The 17,443-nt window shown below is 48.1% G+C and overlaps 1 protein-coding gene across 4 annotated transcripts in view; it reads right to left on the bottom strand.

Annotated features, from left to right (window-relative positions):
• Nos1 (nitric oxide synthase 1) overlaps positions 1–17,443 on the bottom strand; it is a 162,601-nt gene that overhangs the window by 78,470 nt on the left and 66,688 nt on the right. For all 4 annotated transcript variants that reach the window (XM_020163665.2, XM_074061437.1, XM_074061435.1 and 1 more), the window contains exon 2: positions 54–1,186. In XM_020163665.2, coding sequence (XP_020019254.2) covers positions 54–778 — 725 coding nt within the window. In that variant the 5' untranslated portion in view covers positions 779–1,186. The remainder of the gene's footprint in view (positions 1–53; positions 1,187–17,443) is intronic.

The raw sequence follows: 17,443 nt of genomic DNA, 5'->3' as shown, positions 1-17,443 counted from the left end.
CAGGCTGTGACCCTGGGCCTCGAGGCTGGGTCTCACGCACCTGTGCAGCTTACCTGTCCACTTGGACTCCGGTGTCTTTGGTGTCCATCTTGGCAGGTCCACCTCTGTTGACCGCTTTGCCCCCGCTGGTGAGGAGGCTCAGCAGAGGCTCGATCTCTCTGAGCAGCTCGTTGGGGTCTTCCTTGCCTTGGACGCTGACGTTGGCACTTTTCTTGGCAGTGTCCTGGCTCGTGGGCCCAGGAGCCAGGCCATTGTCGTGGGACAGCGAGCTGGTATCCTTCCCACTGTCCTGAGTGTGCTGAGGTCTGTTCCCAGGGCCGGCAGCCCCACCCATGACTACTGGTTGCTCTTTGCTGGCTGATGTCTGGCGGGACAGGTCGACAGCTTTGCTAGAGGGACCCAGAGGCTGGGTCACCCGAATGGTCTTGGGGGTCCCATCCCCGGTGAAGGTCGTCTCCAGGTGTGTGGTGAAGCCCTCGGGGCCTCTCAGAATGAGGACCACGTGGGTCTCCGAGGCGATGCCTCTGAGCACCTCCAGGGCACTGTTGTAGCTCAGGTCCACCAAGGGTCGGCCGTTGACAGCAAGAATTATGTCCCCTGCCTGGATGAGGCCACTCTGCTCCGCAGCCCCCCCTCGAATCAGGTCCGAGATGATCACAGGTGGCTTGCTAACCCGCTCCTTCACCAGGAACCCCAGGCCCCCGACTTTGCGCTTGAAGAGGCGGACAGAGATGACATTGGGTTGGATTTGCTGAACACCGAACATGTGATCTTCCATGGTGCCTGTGGTTAAGGGTCCTGTCTGAAGACCTCAAAATGTATCAAAGTGACTTCACCAGGAGGAGCTGGGCTCAGGCTATGCCAAGCAAAGAGCTGGGGACACAGGCTGCAGAGGCTTCTGTCCTCTCGGTCTTTGACGTCAACTCGGCGTCACCCACTCATTGCCATTTGGCCGTTGGTGGCATGATTTCACGTGTCAACCTCCTTCCTCTCTCCAGAAGCAACGGTTGACCAGACAGACGTCAGAAGAACCAGTGGGACATGTCCCTGAACGACAGGTCGGGCAGACTGGGAGGATCAATGTCTGATGGATGGGTCTAGAATTGATGCATGGTGGCTGTGAACCACTCTCTGGGTATCTTGTCAACAGCTTGTCACATTCAGATGAAATGTAGGGCTTCTGGAGCTGAAGAGAAGGGAAAAGGGAAGGGATGAGAAGAAGAAAAGGAGAGAGACAGAGATTGAAGTTGAGCAGCCAGCACCACCTTGTAAACCAGGATGGAAAACTCAGCTAACTCAGCTGGACCACAGGATTCTCGGAGTTTTAAAGTCAGCCTAGAAAGGCAGAGGACACCTGCATTTCCCAGTTAGCTGTCAACTGTCTAGCTTTATCTCCACGATCAAAGGCCCCAGACACCAAAGGGTCCCCAGGGGAAACCATGGACGGTTAATCCCATAAACTAAACCATAAGAATTGCAAACCCTCTCTTAGCTCATCCCCACTGCAGAAGTCACCGTTCCAAGTTGCCACACAGCCTTCACCTGTCTGTGTTGTGCAAACAGTTTCTACTCAAAACTCAGGAGCTCAGTTGGCATAAATCTTTGGGCTGCCCATTGTGGCACCCCCAAAATGCCCACAACAAACCTACTGGAATGAGAATGCCATCCCCTGAAGGATTTATTTCAAGTTAAAAAGTTTACACTTGGCCACACTGAAACATTGTAACACCAAAGAGATGGGTCCACCCGAAACTCTGGAAGACATTTGTGTCCCACAGACTAGCTGAAATCTAGACAGAAACAGTAGGAAGAGGAGGCTTTAAGGGATGGTGTTGTGGTACATGCCTGTAATCTCAGTTTCTCAGGGGGCAGAGATAGGAGAATCAAAGTCTAATCTATCCCTGGGCAAAGCACAAGACCCTATCTGAAAAATAACTAAAGTAAAAAGGGCTGGGAGCATGGCTTCAATGGTAGAGCACCTACCTAGGAAGCATGAGGTCTGAATTCGAACCTGGTACCATCAAACAAACAAAAAATCCAAAGACTGGACTTTGTACCCCTAGGGTTGGCACAGCACATAGCTGGTGCTCAGTGAATATTTGTTGATTGAAGAAGAAGCCCCCCCCCCCAACTAAACATAAGTTATTAAGCACTTACGTAACATTTTTTCTTCCTTTGGTTTCCATCATAACCCCTCAACAGACATGGAGACCAAAGATCGAGACAGCCCTGTCCCTTGTCCCATAGAGAAGGATGGCCGAGAGATTTGAAATTGAATCAGCCCTGCTTTCAAGCCTGAGCCTTGAATCTTGTTTGTTTTGTTATTTTGACGGCCCTGGAATTTGAACTCAGGGCCTGGCCCTTGCTAGGCAGACACTGCTCCACTTGAGCCACCACCAACCTGAGCCTTGGAAGTTATCCCCTCGTTATTTTATACTCTAGAGGCTTCCCCGTTCCTAAGTTTGCTCCCTGTCACCAGTAACAGACACTTCCTCTTTTCCCTTTTAGCAACTTCCTGGGGTCACCCCAGGGCCAAGACAGCTGATGGCTCCTACAGCCTCTCAGAGTAGGAGGCAGAGGTCCCCTGGCCTCCAAGGGAGTGTCACCCCCTCCCGAGGTCCCCTCGTGGGAGGCTGGTGAGTATTTGTGCAGTTTGCATTACATATCCGCCAGCCCCTCTGTGTGGGTGAGTACCCGGGCCCAGCCCATCTGGCCTCGCTCTGTGTGTGTTTCTCTGTGTATTCATGCATCGCCCTCGTGCTGTGTCATTTCTCTGCTGTGTGTGGCCCGGGTGTCAACTGGCTGAGTGTCTCTTTCAGCATCTTGAGGCTGGAGCTGTGGTTTGCGGGGAGGATCACCCAGGACCACTGTGCCGTTCCACACTGGCAAGGGTCGCTGTTCCCCAGCCCTGTGTCTTCTGGGGACCAAACACAGAATGCTCACTGGGAAGCAGTTGGGGGAAGAGCCGGCTGGGGCCTCTGAGCCTCTCCCAGGGTTTGGCTCTGGCCTCCGTTTTGTAATGGAAGAAGGGACCTGAAGATGAGGTTTTGAGAGAGGTGAGGCCCCCAAGCTCATTTCTTCCCAGTGCTGGTTTGGGTCAGATCTCAGCAAAAGACAGACTGAACTTGGCCTTTGGTGTACTTTAAGAAAAAAGAAAACAGAAATAAGCACTCTTGGCTTGTCCTGTCCTGCGTGATATCCTCTAGATCGAGCAGGGCTCTTGGCTGGTGCTTGGGAAATTGGGGTGCTGTTTCACTTTCAGACCTCGGTGTTAAATGTGAAACTTGAGGGCAGGTATGGTGGTATATGCCTGTAATCCCAGCAGGACTGTGGTAGGAGGCCAGCCGGGACAAAAGTGTGAGACCCCATTTGAAAAACAAATTAAAGCAAAAGGGCTGGGGACATGGCTTAAGTGGTAAAGTGCCTGCCTAGTAAGCTTGAGGTCCTGAGTTCAAATCCCAGTACTGCCAGAAAAACAAAAAGGAAACTTGATTTTTGGAAGGAACTGGAAAGAGGCAGAACTGGGAGGGAAGGAGGGAGGGAGAGAGGGAGGGAGACAGAGAGAGAGGGAGACAGAGAGAGAGAGAGAGAGAGAGAGAGAGAGAACGAACTTGCCATTGTCTTCATAACAATTTGACAACACTCTGTCTCTTTTTCCTCCCAAGGGAATGTCCTCATCCACTGTCACATTTCATTCTTGCCCTGATCTGGGTCAGGCTCAACTATTCCCATTTTGCAGATAAATATGTTAAGCTGCTGTGGTGACACCCATTTGTCCATTTGAGAATATTCAGCTTTATGAGCCTCCTTGGGTCACCCTTCTCCACCAGGAAGAACTTTAAGGTCCTTCCTGCCTCTCTGTGTATTTCTGGCTGAGTTCTTTATTTTTCTTTGAACCTCAGTTTCCTTATCTGTAAAATGGGACCGTTATTGACAACCAACTCTCTAGGTAACTGGGAGAATGGAAGAGCAGGTGGCAGAGAGTCAGAAATGCCACAAAGAGAATGCTCAGAAAACCCAGATTCCTGCCTCTGTTATGTAATACGTCACGGTTGGTTTCTTGGGTTTGAATTCAGTGCAATTTCTGCTCCATCAGGATCCAGCCAAAGGGACTTTCTGTGTCATCTACAAAGTGGCCCTTGCCTGGAAGTCACACAGAGAGGACTGTCACCTGGTCACTGCGGGGGCAGCGTGCACAAGGAGATGGAAGCTGGCTACAGCACCTGCCAACCTAGTCTCCGCCCTTTGGAGCTGCAAATTCTAAACAAATCACACCCACGCGCACACCATGGCAACAACACTTGGACCGCAGCCTCCCTGAGCGCTTCAGTGGTTTGGGTGTATTTATTTCATTTACCTTGCTCTGAGCAAATTAGTGGCTGGGTATGGGGACAACAGCCAGTGAGAAGGAGGCAGCCAAAATAGGCCAGCGTCTGATGCCATCGCCTTGCTGTGTGACCTTGGGCACACCACTCCCCACTCCGTTCCTCATTTCTATAACTGGAGAAAGGGGAATGCTGGCATTTTTGAGTGATTGGGAGTTCACTGGGGGCTAAGCCTGGGGCCAAACTCCATGCTCCGTGTCACTGTCGGAATCGAGTCACATTTTTATCCCTACCTTGCAGTTGGGTGAGGGAGACAAGATTCAGAGTCTGTTGAGGAGGTCGGTAGCTCAGGGTGAAGGCAGTAGATTCTGAGTGCTGTGCACTGTCAATCAATATCCCCAGGACAACCCCATGACCCAGTGCCTCTCCCCGCTTCCCCTCCCCAAACCATATCCTCAGCTTCTGCCCACTTTGCATCCTCCCGCTCATCTTGATTATGTTCAAGTTCCCTGATTTTACAGATGAGGAAGTTAACTTGTCCCCGGGGACACTTGCTTGTCCTGGGTGGTTCTGACTTCCTGTTTCTCCCGCTGGATAATTAGCAGTGAAGGGGAGCCACTGAGGTCCCTTGAGGTGGCTCCTGTGTTCAAACACAAGGAACAGAGGCCCCGGACCTGAAGGACTTATTCTACATGGACCATGAGCAGTGGGACGGTGCAAGCTGCATGGTCCAACATGGTGGTGGCTAACCTCGTGTGGCCACTGATGCCTCTCCTGTGGCCGGGCCCCCTCAACTGTGGTGGAGAGGTAGTGAGAGTAAAACCCACCCCAGGTTTCACAGATCTAGCGGGAGAAAATGCATGAAGCATCTTAATATATTTTAGTATTGATTACATATTGAGGCAAGACCATTATGGCTATATTGGGATGAACAAAATTGATGCTTTTCACTTTTTTTGTTTTGGCAGTTCTGGGACTTGAACTCAGGGCCTCATGCTTGCTAGGCAGGTGCTCTACCACTGGAGCCACTCTGCCAGCCCTGTGTTGTGTTGGGTGTTTTTAGAGAGGGTCTCACCAACTATTTTTCTGGGTTGGCTTTGAACCACAAACTTCCTGATCTCTGCCTTCTGAGTAGCTAGGATTACAGGCATGAGCTGCTAGTAGTGTGACTACTAAAAAGTTGGATGTCACACCCTGGCTTCCACATGTCATTGGGAGCAAGGGTCTAGACTGTGACTATTGTTCTTATCTATTTTCCATTATTCCTCAAGTCTGCCCAAGAATCTACCAATAATTTACCTAAGCAGGAGGTAATTTCCTAAAGTTTTACCTTCTAAAGAAACCAGAAGTCGGGCACTATGGTTCACACCTGTAATCCTAGTTACTTGGGAAGTGGAGACTGGGAGTATCACAGTTTGAGACCAGCCTAGGCAGAAAGTTTGTGAGACCCCATCTCAACCAACAAGTTGGGTGTGGTGGTAGGTGTTTGTCATCCAGCTATGCAGGAAGCATAAATAGGAGAAGGACTGTAGTACAGGCATAAATGTGAGACCCTATTTGCAAAATAACACTGGAGGAGAGGCTCAAGTGCTAGAGCCCTGCCAAGCAAGCACAAGACCCTGAGTTCAAACTCTAAGACTGACAAAAAGAAAAGGAGAAAAATGACAAGGATGGGTTTACAAACACAGTGTCTTGCCTCCTTTTGAGGCTGACCACGGGGAACATGTGTGTTGATGGTAGGATGTCAGGAGGAAAAAAAATCCATCCGGACCTATGGAAGGAGAGGTCATAGGATGAGGTCACCTGGCCTAACAGTCCAGCATCCAAAATCCTGCCTTCTGAGCACCAGTGAAGTCTAACCCTTCTATCCCAGGAACATGCCATGAAAAAGGAGATGGTAGCGCACACCTGTAATCCCAGCACTCACGAGGCTGAGGCAGGAAGATCTCGAGTTCAAGTCCAGCCTGAGCTGCGCAGTGAGAGCCTGTCTCAAAATAGAAACAAACACGAATAAGATGGAGCTGTATTGACCACAGCTCTGAGATACACTATTAGGTAAAATAAAAGGTGGAAGAGGGTAAATTCTGTACCTAGAAATGCAGCGATTACTTTGAAAATAACAGCGTCATGCTGCCTCTCCAGGTATTATTGGAAGTCAGAAGTAGGAGGGAGATGCATTTGGAACTGAGTACCTTTTTCCTACTTGAATATCATGTAAATTGCTTCTTAATCACATGTACACTAGCTTTTAAATGAACAATAGTGAAGAAAATAAAACCCAGCCTGTGAACCCATGGCTGTGTTCAGTTTCCACAGCACAAACATCACTCATGGCATTACAGCCTTGTTTCTTGGTCTGCCTCTCCAATCTTATTTAAAATCAAATCCCAAGACCTCCAAGTCTTAAAAAAACAAAGCAAAATACTGGCACCCCCCACCCCGCCACAAAAAAAATAAATCCCCAAAGCGTAAACCCACCTGTGCTTCTCTTAAAAACTACCCCAAGCAGCCATCTCTGTTCTATCTCCGGAGCTGCTAATTTGCAGTCTGTCCCCAGAGATCACCACCCAGGATTCAAGTTGAAGTGCTTTCACCCACGCCAGAAAGTCACAGCGGCAAACTTGCCCGCCCTCCACAATCAAGGGAGTGTGTGACATTCTAGGCCTTGGGGATCCCTCAGGCCAATTGCCAGCTACAGAATCAATTCCCCTGGTGTCATGGCATGGCTGTGGCTGGCACTGGGTGGCTTTGATCTTCCTAGTTCCTATGCCACAGCTCAGGGGTAGGACCAGGCTCAGCTTCAAGTCAAAAGCAAGAACACGGTGATGCTTGCACATTTGACAGTGCGCCCTGTTGCCAGGGGCTGGGGGACCCCCGCCCTCTTACACAGCTGCCTGGTACTGCTTTTTTGAATGACAGGTGACAATATGGACCCAAAATTTAAAATGCTTTGGCCTGGCAATTGAAATTTTGGACTTTCTTCTGCAGAGGAACTGAAAAGAACATCACACACACACACACAGTGTGCATGTGAAAACTCTGCAAGGCTGCCCAGAACTGGAAGAATCTGAGAAAATCCAAGCATCCATCAAGAGAGAGTGAGTAACTAAGCAATGGAACATGCATGCAACGGAATTCTGGGAAGGCATTTAAATGAGAGGCGGGGCTAGACCTAAACTGACCAATGGGGGAATGGAGCACACTGACCTAGAGCTATTTCAATGTATCCATCCTACCTATTCTTCCATATTTCCACCTAAGCCCAGAGATACACTGCCTATGTCTGGAAAACACCAGAGCTGTTTTAGTGACCGTGGTTACTTCTCAGGAAGGGGACAGGCGGGGAGGAATTTCTATTTGTTGAGGGATTGTTACTTTTTTTTTTTTCAGCACTGAGGTTTGAACTCAGGGCCTTCACCTTGAGCCACTCCACCAGCCCTTATTTATGATGGTATTTTGGAAATAAAATCTCATGAACTATTTGCACAGGCTGGCTTCGAACCTCAATCCTCCTGATCTCTGCCTCCTGAGTAGCTAGGATTACAGGAGTGAGCCACCAGCACCTGGAGGATTGTTACTTTGATTTTCTTTTCTTTTTTTTTTTTACTGTATTTTTGTATCACCTTTAAACAAAAGGGCAGCCCATCTTAGCTTCTCTACTTGGCTTTGTGACAATGGGCAAGGCATTTAACTTGTCTGAGTCGCAGTTTTCTGGTTTTTTTCTGTGTGTGTGTGGGGTGCTGGGGTTTGAACTCGGTGCCCCGTGCTTGCTAGGCAGCAGGTGTATTTTCTGGATCTGTGAGATGGAGATGACAGCAGCGCCCTCCTCACAAGCGGACTGAGGTGAGTTACTATGTTCTGTGATTTTACGATGTACAGAAGCTATGTGGGTGTCCCAGACATGGATCGCTTCCACGACTGTTAATAAATCGTGCTGTCTGAGCAGGCATTTCTCTACTGAGTATCTCAGGGACACATGTTGCTTCAGGCACTTTGTGCTGGGGACACAGGCTCGTTCTACTTCCCAGTGGAGTGGGGACTTGTCACCAGCTTCTCCTTTTAATGTCACCAGAGAGAGACTGGGTGTGTTGGAACGTGGAACCCAAGAGACACGGCCAGAACCCGCACACCCCAGGACTCAGTGGGGAGTGGACACCACGTGGGTGTGTGGCGATGCCTCTGGTCCCACCATCATCTGGAGGCCGCTGCAGGGCTGTCATCCCTACGTTGGAAGGGATCAAGGGAAATTCTTTCAACTTTTCTCATGCACGAGCAAGTTCAGCCACCTGCAGACCACTGTAACCATCACAGTGCCAGAACATTCTGAGTTTGAGGCTAACGATCTCAAATTCCTTGCATCCATCTTCCACCCTTGCTGGACCTGACCCATTGCTGTAGGTTCTGGGGAGCAGTCAAAGCCATGATGGACACGGGCTTGTGACCTGGCTCTTCCTCCTGCTAGTCTCACATTCCTCACCTGTACAATAGGAACATGGGTGTTTTCTCCCAATCTATCCCATGGGATGATTCAACAGGACAATCTGTTTAAAATGCATGCCACTGTGCACTGCTGTTTTTAGGGACATTTCAGATTACACATTAAAAAAAGTGAAACACATCAGGCTAGATCCACAAATATAATCACAGCCCAGAGAATGGTCTCGTGATTTTAAAAGTATTTGTGGTCTCTGGAACATTTTTAAGAGTCAGTAAAAAAGGTGACCTGTATTTTCTACCCCTAGTAAGTCTTACTCTTTTCTTTCTAACCCTCTTCTCTCGTTCCCTTCCTTTCTTCCTTTTTTCCACTCATGTCGTCCATTCTTATATCACTCCTTGGTGCCACAATTATAGGGTGAGTGAGACAGATGGCCTCATCACCCTCAGCTTACAGCTGGGGTGGAGGTGGGTTGGAGAGAGATATTAGTGACAGGTACAATGGGTCACTAACAAAAGTGGAAGTACCTGGTGTCATGAACGCTTGCACAAGGGAGTCTAACATAGTTTGGCAGGGTGGTGGTGGTGGTGATCAGGGAAGGCTTCCTGGAGGAAGAGTCAGGATACAGAATTGGCTGGATGAAAGGGTGGATGGTAGAAGTGAGAGGGGCAGGGAGAGACCAGCAAGTGAAAGGCACTGAGGATGGAGGGAGCAGACATTTTGAGCACTGAATAAAGACTGTCTAGGTGAACAGAAAGCTAGGGTCTCAGCGTATAGCTGGAAGGGTTGCCAGGAGTGGGGCCGTGCAGGTCCTCTGAGTAGGAACATGAAAATTTTAGATTTATTCTCCAAGTGACACTACGTCTGGGAAGGTTTTAAGAGGAGAAGGGCTGTGGGCAGACTGTGACATTGTCACAATCACGCTGGTTGCTGCTGATGGGAGGAAAATGCCCAATTAGAGATGATGGCGGTCAGGGTGGGATGATGGAGGGAGGGAGGAGGGAAGCAGACAGATTTAAGAGAGATTGAAGAGGTCCGGTCACTAGGATTTCAGGACTGATTAGACACAGAGGGCGAGAAAGGGGGCTGTCCCTGGCATCCCAGTTCCACAAGCAGGCAGAATACAAAGCCATCTCCTGAGTGAGGGAGCACTCGAAAGTGGGTGACAAAAATCATGTCGGTGTGTGGAACTCACTGATAGAGTCCGCCTTCCTGAGTGGCAATACATAACTTCATTGTGGCCGAGGGAACTGTGCAAGTCACCCGCTCCTGATGTCCCCACCTCCATCATTCCGAGAACTCGGGGGTGGGGGGGGGTGACAGAAAATATACTCACCCGCCAGCTTTGTCATTGCTTGGTTATTTGGCCTCAGGCAAGTCCATTAACAAGTGGACGCTCAATTTTCTTTCGTGAAATGGAAACGGCAATAAGAAGCAGTGCCCAAGAATTTTGTGAAGATTCAATCAGGCAGTGGCTGTAAAGAGTGCTCTGTAAACTGTAAATGTCAACCATAACCGCACTCCAGTCTTTTTGTTTAAAGGAAGACATCGAGATGCAGCCTCCAAAGAGCAGCTCAGTGTTCACAAGGTTTTTCTCTCCCACCTGGTATCCTTGGACATCCTCCCTCGGGGAGGGGAGCTGAGTGGAGAGGACGGCAAAGATGCCCAGAGAAGGAAAAAGAAGTAGAATGGATATTTTGGGGTGGGGGGAAGTGATAAGACAAAAGCTCCCTGGAAACACATCACAGTAGTCACACAGGTCTGAATCAGTTACAAACAAACTCCAGCAAAGGGACGCATGTTACATAGAAAATACACATTGGCAGGAATGACGCCAGATATGTCAGCCATGGCCACAACAATAAATGTAATTGGGTTAAGTTTGAGCAGAAGATGAAGACTGTCAGATTGGGTAAAATGCACTGGTAGTTGTCTTACACCAGCAAGGACATTGGGACAAGGACCGAGGACAGGAGGGAAAGTAGTTCATTTTTATTTATTTATTTTTTGGGGGGACTGGGGTTTGAACTCAGGGCTTTGCCCTGGCAAAGCAGGTGCTCTGCTGCTTGAGCCACACCTCCTGTCCATTTTGCTCTAGTTATCTTGAGAACTATTTGCCAGAGAGCCTCCTGATCTCAGCCTCCTGAGTAGCTAGGATTACAGGCGTGAGCCACTGGTGCCTGGTGGAAAATAGCTTATGAAGGCAGGCGTGGGGCCTGGTTTACACTGCTGGTCTTGGGCTATCTAAGGTACCATAAGTCTGCTTTCATTTGAACAAGATAATTATAATAATAAACTGACTTCTTCTTAGAAGATGCAGGCACATCTTCTAAGAGTAGTTGCTAGGTAAGTGGTGGGTGGTTCACAGAAATATCTTCCATTGAACATTTACTAATTAGGGTTTTTAAATTTTGGTTATTTATCACCTAGGTTTAAACATATTACATTAGTAGTTTTGTAAATGAAGCTTACCAGTTTCATGGTGGTACTGTTTTGAGCATCTAATATCTACACTGTTCACTGGATGATTTCACTTAATACTCGTAAAAATCCCAAAGGGTGTCATATTATTACTCCCATTTTACAGATGTCAAAACAAGACTCAAAGATGTAGACTAAGTCATGAAGATCAGGTGCCTAGTTTCGACAGTGGGGTTGAAAACCAAAGTTGTGAAGACTCAAAGTCCTTGCTTATGTCACTTTCTGTTACTCTACATTTTAATTCAAAGGCTGGATCATAGGTCAACAGGTGACCTGTAATTTTAGTAATTGGAAATTGAAATAGACTCTAGGCTCTTTCTTTCTTTCTTTCCTTCCTTCCTTCCTTCCTCCCTCCCTCCCTCCCTCCCTCTCTTCCTCCCTTCCTTCCTTCCAGGACTGGGGTTTGAACTCAGGACTCCATGCTTGCAAACCAGGCTCTCTACTGCTTGAGTCACATTTCTGGTCCATTTTGCTGGGTTGTGTGAACTATTTCCATAGCCTGGTTTCCAACCACATTCCTCCTGATGTCTGCCACCCAAGTAGCTATGTTTACAGGCGTGAGCCATGGGCACCCCGCTTCTCAGTGGTTTTCCAGTCCATTCATAATATGGACCTCCTGTGGAGCTCAGGGAGCTCTGAGAATCCTGGAATGGTGTGTACGACCTTTGTGTGCATGACTTTTGTGTGCACGAACTTTGTGACGTGTGCAAATGTGAATTCACACAGCTTATAACAATATAATCTCCCAAACACTCCCTGACCCAATAAAGAATAAAGGCAGAAGTCACTGGATTGACCCAACAGTTTGCAGATGGGAAGTCTGAGGCTCATAGCTGAGGATGAACTCACCTGAGATTCCTAGAAGCAGAGCCTGGGCTGGGGTCACAGTCAGAGTCCTCTAACTCAGGTTCATGTTCATTTTCATTGCCTCCCCAGAAAATTAGAAAATTAACTCAGAGGCCAACCTGAACAAAAAGCTAGCAAGATCCCATCTCAAAGAACAAGTCAGGCATGGTAGGTCACATCTGTAATCCCAGCTACAACAGAGGCATAGATAGGAGAATTGTGGTCCGAGGCCAGGCCCTAGCAAAAGCATGAAAGCCTATCTGAAAAATAACTAAAATAAGAAAGGCTAGAGGTGTGACTCAAGCAGTAGAACACTTGGTTAGCAAGCATAAATCCCTGAGTTCAAACCCCAATACCACCAGAAAGAAAAGATCAATTTTATAATTAGGCTAAAAGGCTGGTTGCACTTTTTTAGTGTTATAAGGGAACCACACAGAATAGTTTTTTAAAATAAAAAACTTAAAAATAAAAATAAGGACCATGGTATCAGCGATCCCCACCACAAGTTCCTTGTTTACTATTTTTATTGAGTAACTACTGTGTTCTAAAAAATGTGATCGTCCTAATGAGTTGTTAGGGCAGATGCTCCTTGAAGGCAGTTGCCATGTTTCTCAGGTTTGTTGTCATACCCTTGGTGCCCAGCACAGGGCTTAGTACCCCGTCGGTGCTCAAAAAATCAGGGACTGAATCTTCAAGTCTACAGTTGCAGAGCTAAGCAGCCCATGTGACAGGTGACAGGGAACAGTGGGGACCACAAAAACCCAGGAATGCATGCCATATGTGGAGGGCACAGCTGGCTGGTGAATGCTACACAGGAAGGCCAGGAGGAAATCATTTCACTCACTTCCTGCCTGGCAGCTGCAGAGAGGCACTAGAGCCCATGACAAGGAAAGGAACACAAGAGTGAGACTTCACACCCGGGGAAGGGGAACAGAACTTGGATTCAGAAAAAGGAGGGTGGAGGAGGAGAGGTCTTATTGGAGACTCTAAAGCCACCCACCATGGATGTGGTCCAGTGTGCCAGCCTCACCAGGAAGCAGGTCAGAAACCCAGAACCTCAAGCCCCAATCACTCTGCCTTTTAAGGAAATCTGCAGGTGACTTCTCCATAGTATGAGGGACACAGGCTCAGTCTGCCTCTGAGAGCCTACGACACTTTTGTGCCACCCCACGAAGCTGCAAACAGAACACTTCATCCAGGAGGAACCATACAAAATTACTATCATTCAACTATTTCCTGACCTACAAAGGTGGCAATTTCAATTCCAGCTCAATCTACACTCCCATCTGCACAGAGGTGCTTCGGATCTGGGATATGATACTCTTCAGAGGCTCTGCTCAGAGTCTAGAAATAACAACCCATAGGCACACGGGTAACTTGCATTTGGCTCATGCCATTAAAAATTTTTCTTTTAAATAAGTTGCCATTTGAAAAGCGGAGGTTTCTGTAAGATAAAAATTTCTAGCTTTCGGGTGGTGGTGCTCCCGTTAGATGGGGTGTGAGCTCCCTGGCTCCCAGTGACCACCATATGACTTCCCTCCCCCCTTTGTTTGACTGTGCAGCTCCTGCTGAGAGTGAGTTCTAAAGGGACACAAGGAAAGGCACCTTGCAGAGTCACTCAGTGATGGGACAGGAAGTGCTGAGGGATTAGAGTTCTGTGTAAGGTCCCCAGGAGATCCAGTGTTTAATGGGACATTTAAGCATCTGTCCCAGCTGGTGGCCTGTGGCTGAGGCTCCCCCCTGACCTCCTTTTCCCTGGGTGACAGCTACTGGTATCCAAATTTCATGTAGGAATCCTTAACTCCCCATCTGCCATTTCTGTCACCTTGGGGTGGGTAGCAAACCTTCCTGTGATGATCTCTCTCTCTCTCTCTCTCCTCTCTCTCTCTCTCTCTCTCTCTCTCTCTCTCTCTCTCTCTCTCTCCCCTCCTTCTCTCTCTCTTTCTCTCTTTCTCCCTCATGCTCTCTCTTTCTCAATGAAGCTTTTTTGGCCTGCTCAGGGGCAGGGCAACCTCTGTGCTCCATCACAGAGAAGACACACTCCCAGGTCCCCTATGTTTTTCTGAGTGACCCCACTTTGGGGTGGCCTGACCGGGCTTGGTCTTTATCTCCTACTATTGTACACCTGCTGAACCCCAGAAGACACCACCCCCCTCAGCCCCGAGTGACGCATTCCCACCCCATTCAGCCTTACATAACAGAGCTCTGCAAACTGTCCCCCGAAGTAAAATTGCAGAGCAACAAGAATGACAACCCTTAGACCATCTCTGAGCTGATGCATAGAGGTGGGACAGAGGGCAGACGGGGAGTGTCACAGTCAAGGCCACAGGCACTGGGTTCCCATCCTCATTCTGTCATTTCCTGGCCCAGGGCCTTTGGACAAGGACTTTGGTGTCTCTGTGCCTCAGTTTCCTCATCTGTAAATGGCGGATAACAGCATTTCTATACCACTGTTAGTTACTGATACCTAATCGTGTCCTCTTGTGAGGATTCTGCCAGCCCATGTCATGTTTTCCAGCCTGGTCTTAACAACATCTATGTTTTTGTGTCTCACTTGTGTAATTATTTGGTAACTATTTTTCCTTAAAATAAACTCACATTCTACCTTAAATGCTTACTTTGAAGTATAATATGCACAAAATCATGTATAACAATCCTAGCCACATTTTCCTATCATCTACCAAGACAAATATTTAATGAGTAAAAATTTTAAAAAACAGGTGCCACTTTGCTGTCATCATGAGAAAACCTCAAACAAACTGCCATGGAGTAGTGACATTGTACAAAACCAGTGTCTGTGATCTTCAAAAGTCTTAAGCCCATCCAAGCACCAGTGGCTCACACCTGTAATCCCAGCTGCTCTGGAGGTGGGCATTGAGAGGATTTTGGCTCATGGCCAGCCCAGGTAAAAAGTTTGTGCGACCCCATCTCAACTGATGACTGTGTATAGTGGCATGTGACTATCATCCCAGGTACATAGGAGGCTGAGGTCCTGAGGATCGCGGTGCCAGGCCAGGCAGAAAGCTCGTGAGAACTCATCTCAACAGAAAAAGCTGGGTGGGGTGACATGTCCCTGTCACCCCAGCTATTGTGGGAAGCATAAAATAGTAGGATCACATGTTCCAGGATAGTCCAGCAAAAAGCGAGACCTCATCTCCCAAATAACCAGGACAAAAGGGCTGGAGGTGTGGCTCAAGCTGTAAAGCCCCTGCCTAACAAGCGTGAAGCCCTGAGTTCAAATCCCAGTACCACCAAAAAATGTGTTAAGTCCAGGAAAAACAGGAGGATGATCAACTGTCACAGATGGGAGGGGACAAAGGAGAAATAAGCAAGAAGAGGGACGTGGGGTCGTGGTTAGGGTTCAGCAGCAGCACAGAGACCTTAAAGGAGAGAGTGGTGCAATTCTGATACGGTCAGCAATTAAATTAATGTCATTGTCAGTTTCCTGTCTTCAGTGACTGTACTATGGCTGTCACTATATTAACAGTAGGGGAAGCGATATCAGGACAAGAGATTCCTAAGTCGAAGAAAAAATACTTATTTTATATTTATTTCGACAGGGTCTCCCTATATAACTCAGGCTGCCTATATGCCTCGGCCTCCTGAGTGCTGCAATTACAGGCATGCACTGCCATGCCTGGCCCAAATAGAGGTTTTTAAAAATGAGCATTAGCTAAGCTGCCTTTTCACCTTCCCTCCCCCTGCTCTTAGCCCCTGGCAAGCACTCACCTGCTTTCTCTCTATGGATTTATCTATTCTGGGTCTTTTCTATAAGTGGAGTCCGTAACAGATTGACCCAGCAGAACCTCATCTCACAGTCTCATCTGTGCTGGCGCATGTAGCAATTCCTCTTCATGGCTGAATCATATTCTATTGTGTGAACATACCACATTCTGCTCATCCATCCATCCCTACATCCAGTGATGGACGGGTGGGTTCTTTCCACCTTTTGCCTTCTGTAAATAACATTGCTGTGGACAATGGTGTGCCAGTGTTTGTTTGCAATTCTTAATGGGTTTGGAGTTTCCTTTTGGGGTGATAAAAATATTTTGGAATTAAATACAGGTAATGATTGCTCAGTATTATGAATGGAAAAAATTCCACTCATAATTTTATATTATGTGTATTTTACTTTAATAAAATAACAAATGAGTACAGCTGGTTTAGGATTAACCCTATTTTGGAAACGTGTGAGAAAAAACCCACAGTACTTGATCAGCGCAGTTCCTGGCCACGGCAAGTGCCTGAAGAATGTTGGCTGGTGTCAGAAGCATTGCCAGAGACACACAGACTCCCTGCTTCCACTTGGAGTCTTTTCCACAGCCTCACACTGCTCCCCCCAGAAAGTTTCTGTAAGTTTAACCTACAACTCTCTGTGAGGCTCAGAAATAAAGTCTCAAGGTGTCAGTCATGACCACTGAACGTCTTTGAGCTCCGAGAACTCTTCCCATGTCAGTAAGATTTACACACCTGGCTGGCACAGCACAGCTGGCCATCATCGTGGGATGCTGAGCACACAACGGCCACTCACTGGTCACCTGTCACAGCAAACCTGTTGCCTCCTCAATCAAGGGAGCCTCTATCTCCCCAGAGCTCCACCCTACGCTTTGCTGGCTGTATTGACACTGTGACTTGGGTCATTTGACCTCCACAGTGCCCAGTCCCCACTTCCTCTAGGTCCTTCAGGGTGCATTGCAGTGTTGGAAATGAAACTGGTTGGTCTAATCGAAGATGTTCAGTGCCTTCTTCTTCTTTCTCCCTATCTGTGATGCCAGTTCTTCATCCTCTGCCCCCGGTCACTTCTCTGCCCTTCTCCAAACTTACTGGGGCTCCAGGAGGAGGCTGACTTCTATGGATGTAGCAGATCACCCTCCGGCTTCAGAGTGGGTTTTCGCAGTGGGAGGCACTCACTGCAGATAAGGGAGGAGAAGAAGGAAAGAGGGTAGGAGGGCAAAGCCGAGGTTTCTCTTTCTGTCCTCTCTCTGTCCTAGGGCAGTGTCTGGCTGGATCTGTGCTCCTTCTGAGCTCTCTTTTGTAGGGGGTCCTCAACTCCATTCCACAGCCCAGAGTAATGCCATGTTCCCCCTCATCCTCTGGCTTGGTGGTAACCAGTCCCCTGTCACTAGACCCTTCCATATTGGTGCCTTAAACCATGTCTGTCAAGAATTTCTTTATAAATGACCTTGGAAACTCCACCTGCCCATGCCTTCTGTGACCTACGTGGACCCTGGCTGACATATCAGCCCTCAATGGCCCCTTGGGGTTAGGAATAAGGAAAATCAAAAGATTTTCTAGGTATATCTAAGCTGAGTTACCTCAATCACCACCATCATTTCACTGATGACTTCTAGAGCAC

This window comes from Castor canadensis, chromosome 18 (genome assembly GCF_047511655.1).
Source record: "Castor canadensis chromosome 18, mCasCan1.hap1v2, whole genome shotgun sequence".
Taxonomy (NCBI): Eukaryota; Metazoa; Chordata; class Mammalia; order Rodentia; family Castoridae; genus Castor; species Castor canadensis.
This window is presented reverse-complemented; position numbering and strand designations above follow the sequence as displayed.